This window comes from Podarcis vaucheri (genome assembly GCF_965113315.1).
Source record: "Podarcis vaucheri genome assembly, chromosome: 2".
Classification (NCBI taxonomy): Eukaryota; Metazoa; Chordata; class Lepidosauria; order Squamata; family Lacertidae; genus Podarcis; species Podarcis vaucheri.
The window spans coordinates 59,914,580-59,931,977 of record NC_138760.1 but is presented as its reverse complement, the minus strand read 5'-3'; the positions used below and the strand labels follow the sequence as shown (position 1 = coordinate 59,931,977).

The 17,398-nt window shown below is 44.0% G+C and overlaps 1 protein-coding gene across 9 annotated transcripts in view; it reads left to right on the top strand.

The window, feature by feature from the left end:
- Positions 1–4,098: 4,098 nt before the first annotated feature.
- The window catches only part of ARHGAP26 (Rho GTPase activating protein 26), a 211,261-nt gene continuing 197,961 nt past the window's right edge, over positions 4,099–17,398 (top strand). For 3 of the 9 annotated variants that reach the window (XM_082213470.1, XM_082213474.1, XM_082213477.1), the window contains exon 1: positions 4,835–5,786. In XM_082213470.1, the coding sequence (XP_082069596.1) occupies positions 5,633–5,786 (154 nt within the window). In that variant the 5' untranslated portion in view covers positions 4,835–5,632. Of the gene's footprint in view, positions 4,204–4,833; positions 5,787–17,398 lie in introns of those variants that run through there. The other 6 variants (XM_082213467.1, XM_082213473.1, XM_082213476.1 and 3 more) reach the window with 6 other exon arrangements.

The window sequence follows — 17,398 nt, the reverse complement described above, 5'->3', positions numbered from 1 at the left end:
TTTTTTGTTGCAACTTTAACCCTACCTCCCTTTCCAACTTTAGACAGCGTTTTTTGCTGCTGCAGCATGAACACTCTTGCCCTGCCTCTTGACCTGGCATAGGCAAACTCGGCCCTCCAGATGTTTTGGGACTACAACTCCTATCAGGCCTGACCACTGGTCCTGTTAGCTAGGGATGATGGGAGTTGTAGTCCCAAAACATCTGGAGGGCCGAGTTTGCCTATGCCTGCTCTTGACCCTTCCTAGAGCAAGTTAGCGATGGAGGAGTTAGAGACAGAGAGCCTGGCTGTGTATGCAGCGCTTGAGTGATTGCTTCAGTTTGTGTAACCCAGCCCATTTTGCTAATTGTTGCAGATCAAAATACTGTAAAAGCAGCAGCAACAAGGGCTGGTTCAGAAATACGTTACCTTGGCTATAACCAATTGTGGCTACCTGACTTGTTCCTACATGGCACATGTGTTTTCAAACGCATGGTCATATTTGTGTGGCACATTTTCAGGTGTACAGTTGAACAATCTTAACTAGTGTATCTAAAAGAACCGAACAGTGTGATGTGGCTTGAAGGTGGCATGATTCTCCGATGAATGCCAGTAGCTTGATGCGATCAGCAAATCTTTATGGTCCATAGGTTTAAATTAAGTTGTTTCTGTTTCTATTCACCATCTTTTTCTGGGTGAAATCACTCTCTGAAGCCACACATACCTGACTTTTCTGCAACATATCAGAGCCATGCCTGAATCAGCCAGAAGATGTCTCTAGAGAGTTTAGTTTTGTTCTCTCTGGGTGTGATTTGCTTACATAGCCATCCCAGTCCTGATGTTCCCGGCTTCACCCTTAACAAATATGGGATGGGAGAACCAAGGAAGTCTAGCCTTAGCTCTTTCAATACCCTAAATAAAGTATTATGTTATCCTTCCACACTGCACCCTAGATCTTGTCCTCATATGGTCTGGTGGGCATTGTGGTTTCTACAATCTCAGCAGGTCTTTATCCTCTCCTATGGCAGGATACCTGTATCCACTGTTCCTCTCAATGAAATCTGGATCTTGAATGTCTGCTGTTGCTCACCCGCCCACTCAGACCTAATATTCTGGTTCCTGTGTTTGGCGCCTGATTGATGCCTTGTTTCTCTCATATGGTCCTCAGATCTTCCTCCCGCCCCACATGTCAGTTCTTTATTACCAGAAGCAAGGGCAGCAAGGTGGTCCCAGGAAGGGAAATAACTCTTATATGTATTTACCAGGTAGGATCTTCCTACTGTGGCTGCTTTGTCTTTGTTCTTGTTTTTATTACATTTCATGTTTTTATTTTGTAATTTTATGCTGTGAACCACCATAGATCTTCAGATGATCTTCAGATCTTCTAAGTAAGTAACTACCAGGTAAGTAAGTAAGTAAATACCCTAACACCAGGTCTGTAGGACAGGTAAAGATAAGACAGGAAGTGAACTATTGAGAGCTTTAAAATGCACTTGCCCTTGTTGCTTGGCAAGCTTGCAATTGGTGTCTGTGAAATTAGGTGCTAAATGCAAGCCCCTCTGGGGTTTCTTCCACTTGGGAGCTTCCAACAGGAGCTTCCCAATGGAGCTTATCCCTCCTGGAAGCAAGGCTTAAAGTCCACAACAATCAGTTGATTAGCAGTGACCTTGCCGAGTGGCTTGAATTCAAACTGCACTGCAAAGGAAAAATGGGTCCAAGTGGTTTGTTGGGTGTGGTGAGGGGCTTCTGGATCAGATCCACTGGGCTGAAAGTGTTTCCTACCTCTATACTAGAGAGAGTGGCTTTTGCTGTTGATTACTGTTTGCATCTGTACTTGGCGATGCCTATAGTCCTAGAAGGCAGCCAGTAGAAAAAGCTTTACTCTGCTGCTAGGCTAGGCTTGCCCCTAGGCTTCTTCAAGGTTGACAGTTTTAATTTCTCATACCTTGTCTAGGTCCTTGCATAAGTTGTGTATGCACCTAACAGTCTGCCCTATAAATTTCTGCGAGGTGCAGAAACTCCATGGCAGACAAGTTGATATGAAAAATGTTCCCTGAAGGTAGTTTAAAAACCACACATTTATATTGCATAACTCTTGGAAGCTACTCTTCCTCTTTCTGTCTCCTAGTTGGAAGATGAAAGGAAAAATCTGGCATAGTAGTGCTCTCACATTTCTCATTCACAGTTTCCCCTCTCTTCAGCCCTTTCAAAGGCAATTCAATTAGCCGTTTATTCAATCTTCATGCCTGTTCAAGAGTGAACCTATATGGCTCTGCAACCCAGCAGGCTCTTTAGCTCTGCTAGTGGTATAGGAAATGCAGTGAGCCTGTAATCTTATGCATTTTTCTATTGAACTGTAGTTCAAATAATGCATGCACAGGACTGGGCCACAAGTGGTTTTTGTGAGGGGTAGGGGTGAAATATGTGGTTGGAATTAAAGCCCTGAATCCCAATAATACATGTCAAGACATCAGCTTCCACTGTAAAACAGAACCATTTCTACTGCTTAGTTATAATATCTCCATTGGGAGGGGAAGGGATAAGGAAATATACACACCCTCACTTCTGAAATGAAGCATTCAGTTGTTGCAGTAGAAACACATGGGTTGGTGTTTGTGTTCTGAGTCATAATGTTTGTATTACATTTTCCTTTAAATGTGTTATGTAGCTGGGAGCAGACTATGCCATGGGCTCCTGCCATTAATCTTGAGGTGTGTGCTCCTTTTCCCAGACATTGCTTTTATGTACCTGTGCACCTTTCTTTTCCAAAATACTGTAGAGGCACGACTTTGCACTGCTGCGAGACCAGCCATAATACCACCATATGTACAAAGACTTTAGATGCAATCTAAAGGGCAATTAGGGCTGGGGTGGGACTCTTTTGTTGTTGCTGCATATCTGCAGTGTCCTCTTTGTATTTATTCTGGCAGAATAGTGAAGGAAGGAGGACAATTGAGGACTACATTAGGCTGCAACCCTATACTTGCTTACCTTGGAGTCAATTCCACTAAGGCCACTAGGGTAAAAGAAAAGGATTGTACGGATCCTTGCACATGACTAGCTTTCATCAGAGGATAGGACTGAAGTACAGTGTAAGACGAGGATTAGTGGGATACTGCTGGTATCTTAAAACTGGGGCAGTTAAGACTTTACTGTGATACTTTACAAGAATACACGACTTGTTCATGAAGTTGGTAGCGAAGGCGTATGATGGCATATAAGTGAAACAACTGAAGCATTAAGTGAGTTGGTTAGAATCGTGCTAACTCTGCCCATCTGTTTCGAAGAGCACAGCAAATTACCTGAAACAACTAATTCCTTCATTTCATGGAAGAGATAATCCTAAACACAGATGGAAGGGTGATCAGGGACATAGTAATATGGTGAAAGAATTCAAGGATTGTTGTTAGAAATCTATCACACTATTTCCTCAATAATGTGACTATGGTGAATGTCTGGTGCAATGTTGGTTTCTACAGTGTTTTTGGTGTGTGAAATGTACCGGATAAGAAAAGTCTTCATTTATGTTAAAACGTGATAAAATGAACTTCCTGCCACTCTTTCATATGCATTAATCCTGCCAAAAGCCCTGAAAAATAGGGTTGCCATCTGGCTCTTCTTAGCCAGTCTAGTCTCCCTCTCTCTTTGCTATTTTTTTTTTTAATCAGTAGGCAATTGTAAATTTCCTTACATATAAATCGGATAACATGCAGTAGTGATTCATGGTCATTTTCTTCTTCCTGGAGCAAGGTTCATGTTATAAACATTCTTACATACATATGTGTGTTAAAGGTTGGGACCGTATTATTTAATATATGTTGGGCAAATATAATTGGGTTACCCAATTATAGTGGCTGCTGGCTGATAATTTATTGGCTGGTGTGTTTACTGGCTAATAGCCCAGGCCCAGGGTGTTTGGCTAATGTTTTATCCATGGAAGCTAATAGTTGAAAATCTCTGCCTTTTGAAATGCATTATTAACCAGAGCTTACAGAAAGTAACAGATCTCCAGCTGAGAAAGGGAGGGGATAGGCAGAGGGGGGGAAAAGAAGTACTGTACTGTATAGCCAGTTTGCAAAAGAATGAGACAGAGACTGAGTGTGTGTCTGACTACAGCTGTCGGTCACCGCTTAAGCTGTTTTATACACCTATAAAATGGACGCGGAAGTTCACAATAAGCTTGCTCCGGAGGAGTCATACTACCAACCAGGCAAAAGCTCCACAGGTAAAGCGGTTTCTACTGTAGTTGGAGGAAAAAAAGTTGTCAAAAAGCAGAACGAGACCAGCAGGCACAGAAAATACAGTAATTGTATTTCAGGCTGATATGGAACGCAGGGGCCAAAAAGAAGGAGGGGAAACAGAAGGTGACGCCCCTTATGAAAAGGACCTCTTTTTTGGGTGTGGAGCCGAGGCCAGAAGAAACGTGGCTTGCGGTTGTTTGCAAAGGACTGCTAGGCTCAGTCCCCACTACCTCTCCGTGCCAAAAACATGCCTCAAGGGGCCTGCTTAATTGGTTCCCTGCAGAGAAAATGGCTGGGTTCCCTTCAGTGTTTAGCAACAGGTTTACCAGAAATGCCCTTGAGCAACCCTCGCCTTCCCCTCCCTTGGAGGTTGTGCCTTTAAGAAGGCGGGAAAGAGCGGGGGGCGGCGGTGGGAGGATGCGGAGCTCCATGCGGTTTGACAGAACTCTGGCCCCGCCCTCCCCCGCCGGCCTGTCATCGCAGGGACATCTTTTCTCCCTTCCCTTTTCTTTGCCCCGCGAGCAGGCGCGGCGCTGATTGGCTGCGGCGGGCGCGAGAGGGGCGGGGCTGCGTTCTGAGGAAGGGGGGAAAAGAGAGAGGGGAAAAAAAACAAAACCCAAACACCGCCCCCCCCACTCCGCCTCCTGACGACGCGGTCGAAAAAAAAAGATGCCCCGCGTTCCAATGGGGAAGTGGAGTCTCCCGGCGGATCCCGGATGCCGTCGGAGGTGGCTGCGCTGAGCTGAGGAGCCGCTGCTAGAGGCCGCGCGAGAGACCTTGCCGGGCGCTCTTATCTTACGCGGCGGGGGCAGCAGCAAGAGCAGCATTGGCCGGGTCGAGGGAGAAGAGGCAGAGAAGGACCCGGCAGCAGCAGCAGCGGTCGCCTCGCCTTGAATTTGCAGCGTGCTTGGGAGCTCTCGCCATGAGCAGTCCTCGGGCGGCGGCGGCGGCGGCAGCGGCATTTGCTACTACTACCGCGGTGGCAGCAGCCACAGCAGCAGCAGCAGCACCGCCCCCCTCCTCCAAACGGCTCCTGTCCTCTCCCCCTGGCATCTGAAGCAGCTCCTCCTCGGTGCAAAACCTTGCCTGACCTGCTTGCTCTTCATCATCATCATCATCATCATAACCATCATCATTTCAATTGTTTTGCCTCCGGGGGCTCTGAAAAAACTGACCTCCCGGGAGAGCAGAATAAAGGCTGCTCGCTCAGTGGGTGAATATTTTAATTTTGTTGAATGAACTGCATATACTTTCAATTTTTACAAGCTGTTGTTTTGTTTTGTTTCTGAAGCGTTTTGGGAAGGACGGTTTATTCCCTGTGTGTTGCTTCTTTCCAGCTGATTTGCTTTTTGCAAAAGGTTTCGTTTTGGAAGGGCTCTGAAGAAAAGACACACACATCCACCCCACAGAACCATGGGTCTGCCTGCCTTGGAATTTAGTGACTGCTGTTTGGACAGCCCTCTGTTCCGAGAGAGGCTGAAGTCTCACGAAGCTGAACTGGACAAGACCAACAAGTTCATCAAGGAGCTCATAAAAGATGGGAAGTCGCTCATTGCAGCCCTTAAGAGTGAGTGACAATCTCCCTGTGGTGTCAGGCGTCTGAATGGCAAGAGGGAATGATGAAGGGGTTGTGGTTGTTATGGTGTCTTAAATCTGAAAGGGAAACCGTGAATCAGATCTGACTCAGTAGTATGAGAATCCTTGAAATTTCACCTGCATTGGCATAGCACAGGTAGAAAGAGAAGCATGGTAGAGAGAAAAGCATGTGGAAAAACAATTAAAAACCCCCACAGAGGACAGAGAAAATCTGGCTGTTTAATACCAGACTACAAACCTAATGAGAGAGTTCATATTCTGTAGTTAATGGCTATGCTTCTCTTAGGAACAGCAGTATTAATGTGAATCTCTGAGCATGTGCACAGTGCACAGGTGTTGAGGGAAGATAAGAACAGCCTTTCCTTATATAGTGGCATTATATAAAAAGCAGTCTGATTGTAGACTAACTGGCTTTTTTGCTTTGGTTATATAGTTTTAAAAGCATGTCTGCTATTGTTGACTGATCATTGGACTCCTCCTGGCCCTTTTGTGAAAGTGAAAGGCCTGTGTGTATAACAATTCAAAGAGAACTGATGGTGTACAGCAAAGATGGGGGAATTCCCCCCCCCCAGCTCAAGGGCCACATTTCCTCATTGAGCAACCTCATGCGGGTCATAGTCCAATGGTGGTCATAACCAGGGGAAAACCTGGAAGGAGCAGTGGGTGTGAATGTACAGTAGCCTACATTCCAGCAAGAGATTTCTACATGCATGTATACCCACCTCTCTCCATCCTCATTCAAGAAAGCAAATGGCATTATTGGAGTTCAAGGACATACAGTGGTGCCTGGCAAGACGAAAATAATTCGTTCCGCGAGTCTTTTCGTCTTGCGATGTTTTTCGTCTTGCGAAGCACGTTCCGTCGCAACTGCGCCTCTTCAAGCGGCTTTAAAAAAAAAGCGCAAGACGATAGGGAAATTCGTCTAGCGAAGCAACGCTAAAACGGAAAACCCTTTCGTCTAGCAAGTTTTTCGTCTTGCGAGGCATTCGTCTTGCGGGGCACCACTGTATTCTTGCCAGGCAAGAACACGCAAGAAGGGTGCAAAGTGGGGCTGCTTGTGAGTATTGCTTAAATGACAGCCCCAAGAGCCAGAGGAAGAGGGGCTCGAAAGGTTTCATTTGGCCCCCGCCCCAAGGTTTCCCACTGCTGTTTTATAGACTGGGCAGTTTGGCTTAAAAACAGTTGTATTTCCCTCTATCTCTAGCACTTGGCAGAGCTGTCCTTGCATCTGAAATTCTTCAGTCACAGGATATTGTTGCGGAATGGTGGAGGGCAGAGTACCAGGAAAACAAACGTTACAGGCGTTTATGTGCACTCACTTGGAATTTCCATGGAAATTTTAAAATCACTTGGGTTCTCTGTTAATTTCCAAGAGTGGAAAACTAGCAGAACAATAGTACTAGCTTGTAAACATCTAAATTGTGTGAACTTTTAAGAACACAAGAATATCTTCTTTAATGCTACTAGGCCATCTCCCCCAAATAACTTTACTCCCTATGGTTGTTGCCCCTTCTCTTCAAAATTCTAGAGGCATTCATGTACAGTGGCACCTCGGGTTACATACGCTTCAGGTTACACACTCTGCTTACCCAGAAATAGTGCTTCAGGTTACGAACTTTGCTTCAGGATAAGAACAGAAATCGTGCTCTGGCGGCACGGCAGCAGCAGGAGGCCCCCATTAGCTAAAGTGGTGTTTCAGGTTAAGAACAGTTTCAGGTTAAGAACGGACCTCCGGAACGAATTAAGTACTTAACCCGAGGTATCACTGTACACAATTCTTTCCCTCAAATAATTCTGGGTGCTGGAGTTTAAGGGTTGCTGGGAATTGTAACTCTGTGAGAGGTAAAATACCGTGCCCAGAATTCTTTGCAGGAAAGAGTGAGCTTTGAATGTGCTTTAAAGGTATAGTGTGTACACAGCCTTTGAATTCATGGTCTTGAGACACAATTTGCGTACGTGTCTGCTGAAATGGTTCATTCTGAAGCAGTCCAGCGGTGTGTATTGAGTGGTGGCCTGCTGTTTGGTCTGCTTCTTTGTGAGCCAAAGGCAAATAATTGCACTCCTATGATGTGCTCTTTGAAAGAATTAATTGTACTAAACAAGCCTTGAGGGCTTTGTCTGTCTCATCACTGGCATTGTTTGTGCTCACTTGCTTGTCATTGATAATGACATAGCATTCTTGGGAAATGTATGGCAAGGCACAGGGGAACCTGCCTACCTGAGAGAGTTGCTCAGAAGGCCCCAAGCGATAAAATAGTCTCCTTGTTGGCAAAGTCGTAATCTTTTATAGATCCTGCAGAATTCAATTGTTGAACTTAAGCCCATTGAGATAAAGGTGTGTGGTAGAACCGGACTGTTGCAGCCAGCAAAATCCCAACCTGTTGGGAAGTGTGATTTTTGGGAATGAAGTCTTTTGAAAACTAGAAGCTGGCAACAGTATTCGATGCCTGCGATGACTTTCTATTAGCTAGTAACTTTGAAACTGTGCAATAGTATTGATACACCTTGGCCTTGATTTTGTAGAAGTGTGTACATCTCTACACTCCAAGTTACTGAATGAAATCCTGGAGCAGGATTACAGGTTGGATAGGAGAGACTCCCTTATATCTCTTTGCCCTGCCCATTTTTTTCTGATGCTGATTTACCCCTCACATGGCTCCATTCCTCTGATTCCATGTATCACATCATTGGGCTTTTGACCATTTGAGTGAATTGCATTTGTTTTTCTTCATGTGTTTATGGAAAACAGGTTACAGAAGTTGAATCAGTTATCTGAACACAAGAGGCAACAGCCTACTTGTCCAGAATTGACTCTTTGCTGCCCATTATCTCACTAGAGTTTTACTCTTGTATGTTGGACCAGTAGTATAACTATCAGTGGGAAGGAAGGATAAACTCCCACCCCTCTCCCAAAGGCCCTCTGGAAAATTGTGAAGTAGGATGTGGGGAGCTGCTGAAAAGTAGAGGAATTTGCTCAAAACCAGACTTGACATTCTAAGACAAGTTGACTTAAGGAAGGAAAGTTTCCCACCACCCTCCCTGTGCTTTTTCAGAAGCACCCCCTCCCACAGCCCCCGCTCTCTAGAGCACCTTTGGGGAGGTGTGGCCTGAACTTCCTTAAGTTAATTTAGGATCCAAGCCAATATGTTGACATTTTTATTACCTAAACAGAGATCCAAGCAAACTAACTATAATCTTGTGGGGGGCATTATTGTGCTGACGTATTTATAAGTGTATGGTGAATGATTGGTAATGTGATAGGTGTGCAGCATTAATGGCTGGCTAACCAAATAATGCTACACAACTTCACTTGCTGCTGTTTCTGCTGCCGATTGGATCCTAGGCTAAGGCAAGCAGTTCAAGTATTTTGCTATACAGTGGTACCTCGGGTTAAGTACTTAATTCGTTCTGGAGGTCTGTTCTTAACCTGAAACTGTTCTTAACCTGAAGCACCACTTTAGCTAATGGGGCCTCCCGCTGCTGCCGCGCCGCTGCTGCACGATTTCTGTTCTTATCCTGAAGCAAAGTTCTTAACCCGAGGTAATATTTCTGGGTTAGCGGAGTCTGTAACCTGAAGCGTATGTAACCTGAAGCGTATGTAACCCGAGGTACCACTATAACTCTTTTAGGGCCTCCTCAGAACTGTCTCCATTCCACCTGACGGCACCAGAGGGAGACAGAGAGGGCCCCCTCCATCAGCCTGTGTGGGACCGGCTGCCATTTGGCTCATCCCTACTTGGGATCGGCCAAAAGGATTTGCCAATTCTTTAACCTGGCGGAAATGTGCAATGTATTTGTGTTGGAGTCTAGTGAGTACAGGTGAATGTGTGGCACTGGGGGTGTGGCATAATATAAATTTGACAGTTATGAAATCATTTCTGGGTTCTGCTATGCGGTTATTTCTACGCTTCTTTGAAAGCACATTTCCAAGAGCCCCTTTAATTTCATTTTAGCTTCTGTTTCCGAGACCTTCCAGCCATGCTGGTTGAACAGATGTATGCTTTTATTTTTATTGCTTTGCAGGGGTTCCTTTGGGACAAAGCCTTGTGTTGACAGATATCAAGATGCTGCCACGTGACATGATGCTGCATTCCCACTTGACACGGCAGCTTGGGAGCTTTGCATGCCTCAACTTATTTTTGGCTCCCACTAGCATGCATTGAGTTGCTCATCCAAAAAGGAGGGCAGCTGGCCTGACTATTCATGGCCTGGGTTCTTTGGGATTGCAGTTGTAGGATTGCTCAGAAGCATCCAGCTGTAGCTGTGAAGTTTATTTCACGACCCTTCCTCCCACTTTTGGGTCACATTTGAAGTGTGCAAGCTCTGTGCTGCTTTTTAAATCTGAAATCTCCTCATAGAGGTCCTGATCATGCCTGTTTAGAATTTTACTTTGAACTTGTCTTTTTATATTTTGAATGGAGAACATAGCCACAATTACGCCAGCTCGTGACCAGCAGTATAATCACAGCCTTTGTGTTTTTCCACATGTGAGAGATTGCTATCTGGTTTAGAAATAGCATCTTATTGTGGCATAAACTGCCTTCAGTTCCACTGAATTCTTTCTGGTAAGATAATGGGACATAAAACTTGTGATATTTGAAATAGCCTGGTTGATGAGACTGCAGTTCTAATAAAGTCCTCGGAGCATTCTGAAACTTTACAAATTGTAGTTCTCTTCTACTTGGAACTATTTGCATAAATGCCCTATTCATTATTTAATTTTTATTCTTCTTAATAATTATATCTATTTGTCACTTTTTACATGAAGCCATTTCAAAGTGACTCACAATGTAAGAATAAGAATAACAGTAAAACCAAACCTAAGAATAAAACACAACCCTAAAAGGTTTATCCTTTTATTAATGTACAGGAGTATTCTCCTTCTGTAGATATTCCACTTGTCCCCCATGTCCCAAAATTCAGATGGGGTGGGGGGACAAACCCCAATTTCTGGGTGTGAAAATCAAGATTCAAAGAGCTCCAAGAATCTGGACTCGATGCCATAGAATTTAGTGCAAGCATCCTACCAGTTCAGTACTGTTTGTCCTTTGAATTTCAGGCCCAATATATTCTCTCTCTAGGCTCTGATGTGTTTGAGGATGAGACATATAGCTATCTTGGCAGCTCTTAAGATTTCTTGTTTATGACATGACATAATCTCCAACATAGATGCTATATGCACAAATTAAGCAAAGTGAGAATGTGGAGGCTGAATTAGGAATGAAGTTGACTCACAGCTCTACTTTTCTAGTGTGGTTGGACAAGCCTGTTGTATATGAGCTGTACAGTGGTACCTTGGTTTAAGAACAGCTTAGTTTATGAACAACTTGAATTAAGAATACTGCAGACCCAGAAGTAGGTGTTTTGGTTTGTGAACTTTGCCTTGGAAGCAGAACATGTTCCACTTCCTGTTGAATGTAAATTGAGTCCCCCGCTGCTATGGGAAAGCGCACCTTGGTTTAAGAATGCTTTGGTTTAAGAATGAACTTCCGGAACGGATTAAGTTTGTAAACCAAGGTACCAGTACTAGCCTTTTTGTCTTTGACTGCTAGTGCTTTTTCTCCCAAGATAGTACAAGTACTGCAATGAACAGCTCCTGATGAACCAAGATGTAGAGAACAAATAGGACAGTCAAATTACTTTAAAAATAGTGCATTAGTTGCCGTTTCTGCATTGAGGGATATTTCTTAAGGCTTACTGAGGTTTGATGTATAAGGAGCAGCCTTCGAATAATAGGGCTTGTGGCATTTTCCTCTTGTCTCCATTTATCACTTCCTTGATACTCAGAGTGGCCTGTTCTTCGTCAACACATGTCCTTCTTTTGCTCATAATGACATGTGTAAATTATTCAGAACATTTTGCAAATGCTGAGCTCCAAGTGAGACTCAGAGATGAAATGTGAATAGTGGGTGTTGAAGATTAACAAATATGACAAGCAGCAGCAGGGAACAGTCTAAAAAAGGGCTGGGCAACTCAGTCAAGCACCCAAAGGCCACATTGGAAATGCGTAAAGAGCCGGGCTTGTTATGAAACAGATGTTGCCTTATGCACGCACGTTACATTATTTTTGCTCCAGACTTGCAGATGACCTTGTAGAAGTCACTAGCCCACAAAAAGTACTAGCCTGTCTGCCCACCCATACATGCCAGTATAAATGGTGTGAAATTTTAGTCCTGATCCTGAGTCCCTGGGAGGGCCGCTGTTGCACTTGGAAGAAAGGGGAACTCCTGTCCTCAGCTGCATTCTCTAAGGAATGGAGGTTCATGCTGCAAACAAACAACCAGCCGTCAACCCACCCATAAACTTTCTGCGTCTCTGCAGCAGGTGGGTTTTGGATCAGTAATTTCTGCACTGTTGGTTACCTCCAATGCAGAAGAGCGTGTCCAAAAGAGAGATTCACGAAGATACAAGGTGGTGCTCCACTGAAAACAGGCAATACTGCTGCATCTCTGCATCAGGTGTAACAGGTGACAGCTAAATACAGCAGTAGGGGTGGGTTTCAGTTAAGTTGTTGTGTACATGGAATGAGGGCTGCTCATACAATGGCATTTCCCTCATCTCCGGTCTCTGAATGCCCCCTGCATCCTCTAAATCTCCTCTGGAGGGTTGTGAGAAACCCCAGATCAGGTTTAAGGGGCATGGGAGAGGAGGAGAAGGGAGGGAGAGGGAAGTCCTGTTTCATGGTTGGACATTGTTCCCTATGCACATACTCCACTGAGCGCTACACTGAATTCTATCCTTGATTCCCACCCCCCCTTACACTTTGAATGTTTTTGGGTGTGAGATTTGCAGTCCTTTGTAGTGCATTCTGCTGTTTTAACACACAAACTAGTTTGCACAAGTACTTTTGTGTTTAAATTAAAGGTTTCCACATGGCTAACTGTCAGGAGAGAATAAAAACCTCTGCATGAAATAATGTTCCATGGTAAATCTCCACTGGTGGACCGGAGTAGTTCTAATCAGTTATTTTCTCTTGCCAGGGGTTAGGATTGCATCTTAACCCTTTTTCTAAACCAAAAGGCCTAAATGTTGTAACCTTTTTTCATAGGGAAGTTTCTTGATAACTTTATTTGCCCTTTTCTGCCCAAATGACAATGAGGAGCCAGATACTTTCATCTAGTCTTTTTGGGTTTTCCCCCCATTATATTTTTGTTGTGTTAATGCAGTTGCTAACTCCATATTTTATTTTTTTAAAAGCTTTTGCATTTTTAACATTTAAGGGAAAAATATATTTTCTTCCATCACCGTTCTCAGCAAGTTTCTGAACACATTGCACTGACTTGCACACATGCTACTATTAAAGGAGCAGAACTATCCTTCAAGACCAGGTTCTGCTAGCCTTGTATCTGCAAGAATGAAAGTTCTGGCATTGCAGTGGGAAGGAGTAAGATGCCCAGACCTGAATGTGTATGTACGGTGCAGATGCTTGTTCTATTAGTAGCCTTAAGAACAACTGGTCCAAACTCAGCAGCCAATTCTTCTGTGCTTTAGGAATAGAAAGTGCACTGACTTCACTGGAAACTTTTCCATTGAATGTTCTGTTGAATTAAATGGGACACAGATGGGAATTTCCATTGGAGAGCAGATTCTTGATGGATTGTTCTCCATCATAGTCTTAAGTACTGTTTCAGAAAGGAAGACTTCAAATCTCTTTTCTGCACTCAAGTGCACAGGAATTCAAGTAGGAGAAACCATCCATGTATGTACCAATCAAGGTTCCAGGTATAAGGCATGCATGGAGGTCCACGCTGCTGTGTCACAGACCATTATGGCAAGGCAAGATCACCCCATCAGCCAGCAAACTGTGTTTGCTTGAACTGCTCCTGCCTGGAATTTGTGGCAGATCTGCCTGGTGGCAGTTTGAACTGCGAATGTCTACAGATGTCACATTATGAAACTAGGCTGTTCTTGGAGCCAACCTGTCCTCCTGTGATCCATTATCCCACAACCTCCTGCTCAGATCCTGCCAGGCTTGCTAGATAATCAGTGTGGTAAACTGGAAAAGGGTCTGACCTAATTCTTATGATAGTTAAACATCTAAAGCCCCTTCTTAAAACTTGTATTTGCTGCTGTTTTAAAATCAAACCATTCCTTCTGCCTTTCCTATGAGTGCAGACTTAAGCTTCATCCCCAACTAGGGTTAATTTTGTTCTAGATTAAAGGGATTTGTTTTATGCTCTGATCATGCTACATTACTCCCCCCCCCTTCTGCTTTATCTTTTGCTGTTCAGGCTTAGCTAGATTCCAGCCTACGACTGATTGTTGAATATGTGGGTGACGGTTAGCACAGATGAGAATGAACCATTATGCAGGTTTTGTGTATTACAGCAAAAAACCCCAACACCTTGCGTGCACAATTCCTACCTGCTCTGAGTTCATCATCATCAAAGGGTAGCATTTTTCCTTGGTTTTCTGAATAATGGGATTTTAAGGATTTGCAAACCTTCCCTTTTGTATTCACTACAATAATCCACAAATTGCAGCACTGTGTCAGCAGAGAACACGAGTGCCTGCTCCGATCCCAGGCCTGCACAACTTGTAGCTAGTCATGTATGGTAGGCAGTCCACTGGGAGCTGCAAAACCTTCTGTTTGTTGTTGCTTCTCTAGGATTGCAAAGGTAGTGGAGGTTGTCAAGCACTAAGGAGGCCCTAACATATAGCAGATGGATTGTCTTTGGTTTGGTGGGTCACAAGTTTTGGAGGCCTATTCTAATGGCTGCTTTGCCAATGCAACAGCTTGTTAGGGTCCATAAGCCTTACATCAATGTTTTCTTTTTTATTCCCATCTCTCCCCAGCAAGTATATTATTATGAAAAGAGAACCTGACAGCCATGTCCTACATAAGCCTTTTTGAGTAGTTTCCGTATCTGACATAATGCTTCGTATTCCTTTATGAGTGCATAGCAATGCTTTAGATGTAACTTTTGCTGTTGCTTAAGGCCAGTTGATAAAAGTTCCACAAGGCCTAAGGGGAGTCGGCAAGTCCATTCCGCTCTGTTCCTGTGTGTGGTGCAGTGATGGTGAGTTCTGCAAGTAATACGGGATGCACTCTTGTGATGGACACTCGGGAGCGAATGCAGATGTGCATTTGGAAAAAAGAAATACACACAAATTATGCTGGGAAAGGAAAGTTGCAACATCAAATCTGTGCTGGAATTGCAAAACTTTAGGTTGCAATGCGCATCCCAGAGGAGTACATGGCAAATGGCTTTAAAGGATATAGATTACATTCAAAGACCTTGGCTTCACGTTATGTAACAGCTGTCAATGATTTGGGAATGGGGTTAATTTTTTACCAGAATCTCCACAGACTCCCTTTCATTCTGTTAATAGTAATGGAAGACTGCAGTTGTGGCTTTTGGCTTGGGTCCCACAGCAACCCTTTTCTGTATATCCCAAGCACTCATCTATACCTGTCTTCCGTCTCTTCCTGAACTACCTACTTTATCAGCGTAGGCCAGGAAGGTAAGCCGAAAGGGAGTGGATGGTAACTAGGCTGAGTTTGGTCCACCTGTAAGCTTCCTGCTTTGAAGATCTCCCCAAACCCCTTGGATCTGGAGAAAGTGCTGAGAGGGCTTTCAGAAGAGTGGCCTGCCTTGCCATCATAGTATATCCCAAGCACAATGTCACTGCCATCGGCATGGACTCAGCACCTCCCCTTACCAGTGAGGAGCCAACGGGTAGATCAGACAGTGAGCCCGTCCCGTTGTCTCCACCTCTGTCTCCGAGACCATGGAGTTGACCATTCTGGCATGAATAGACCTTGAAAACTGCTTACTGGTAGGAGTGCCTGTTTGCCCAGTCGTGATATTCAGGAAAGCAACTGCATCAATGTCTGCCCACCCTACTCTTCAGAAGCGGACCTTAGAGGGCACATCAAGCGTTGGAACAACGTCTTAGCTTATGCCCAGCCATGTGGAACTCTGCCACACCTTATGATCTTGTATCTTGGCCTTCGTTGGGAAGCTGTGCTGATTTTTGGAATAAAGCTTTTTAATCACAGCACCCAAGTCGAGAGTCCAAGTTTTGAATCAGCAAGTGGGAGCAAGAAGAGTTGGCCTGAATAACAGAGGGCTTCAAGCAAACGTTCTCCAAAAGTGCAATGCTGTTTTCTGTCGCCAGCCCCATTCTTTTTTTACAACAATAGTTTGTATGAGAAGTTGAGCTTTGCTACCACTACATGGGCTATGTCTTTGGAACTTCTGCAGCTGTCTCTTACATCTGTCTGCCACATTTTCTTTTAAACCTCATGCCATCCCTAGGCAGTGTATTATGTGGGTTGGCTGCATCCTTTATGGCACAGTGCAGTGCTGCTTAATTGTCTGCCTGTCACCCCACTTAGCTGAGGCTTGTCACTGGTTAGCCACCAGTTGAGGAAGAAGAGGCCATTTCCTCCCTGTGGGTTGTGTGCCATGCAAGTCTGGCTTTGTAAAAGTATGTCTCAGATGATAAAAGAGTTCTGGCAGTTAATAAAAATGTTTGTTAACGAGTTTCATGGGAGTTAAAAAAAACTTAGGAGGAAAGCTTGTTGGACTAACTCTTTAATTTTATGGTAGCATTGTCCTAATGTGGTAAGGTTTATGTAGTACTCACAAACAACAAGGAATATTGTGGCACCTTTTAACAAATTTATTATAGCATACCCTTTTCTAGAGTTGGGTCCAGCCTCCCCCAAACTGAATGTAACTTGTATCCGCAGATACTCAAACACTTCTACATATAAAATGAAATCAATCATGAAGTATTGTTACTGTGGACACTGACCGTTCATATACAATACGTCAAATAAAAACAACACTTGATTGCCTGGGTTTAAACCACACATCCTGCCTCTCTCCTCCCTTGCTTTATCTATCTTCTGGGAGCATGATTTGGGTGGAAGGAAAAAGCTGGGAGTGGCAGAAGAGAATGGGGAGGGTGTGTGTAGGCAAAGGGAACAGAAGGTGGACAACCAGTTCCCTAATCTTACTCTTACAGCTGCATTCACTTTTTTGAACATACACTTGTCCATGTCATTGAGTTCCACCAGCAATGCATTGTCAAATGTTTGGAGGTCGTGTAGAGATGCACAGTAGTTTTGGTCCTGGGAGTCATACTCTCTCTTGGTTTAAGTGAGATCTAGATAGATGGCTGGCTTGTGGGCTTTGATGTATATTGTCTATACCACATAACCACAACATGAATTCTAGACAAAGGGTTGTTGTTTTTTTTGAGGTGGTGATAGGTATTGTATGTGCCTGCTTTTTGGTTTGTCTTACTTCTGCTTTTAAATAAAAACAAGTTGCCTCATTTTTACTGGCGGAGCTTCCTCTTCAGCTACTCTCAGTGAAATAGTAGGGACATGATGCTATATCCTTTTTTCTTTTTTTAATATTGGCCCCATGCCAGGAACTGATTTTCTCATCCCTTTTAGAAGCAAAACAAAACTGTAGAGTGGGCTTAAGTGAAGTGTCCCCTCACCCTGAGAGTGTGGAGTATTCCTTCATAGAAGGGGCCCATATCCATTAAAAGAACAATAAGATTGGTTGTCCCTCTTTCAATATATATTATATAAATGTATGAGGATAAGATAAGTGCATCACT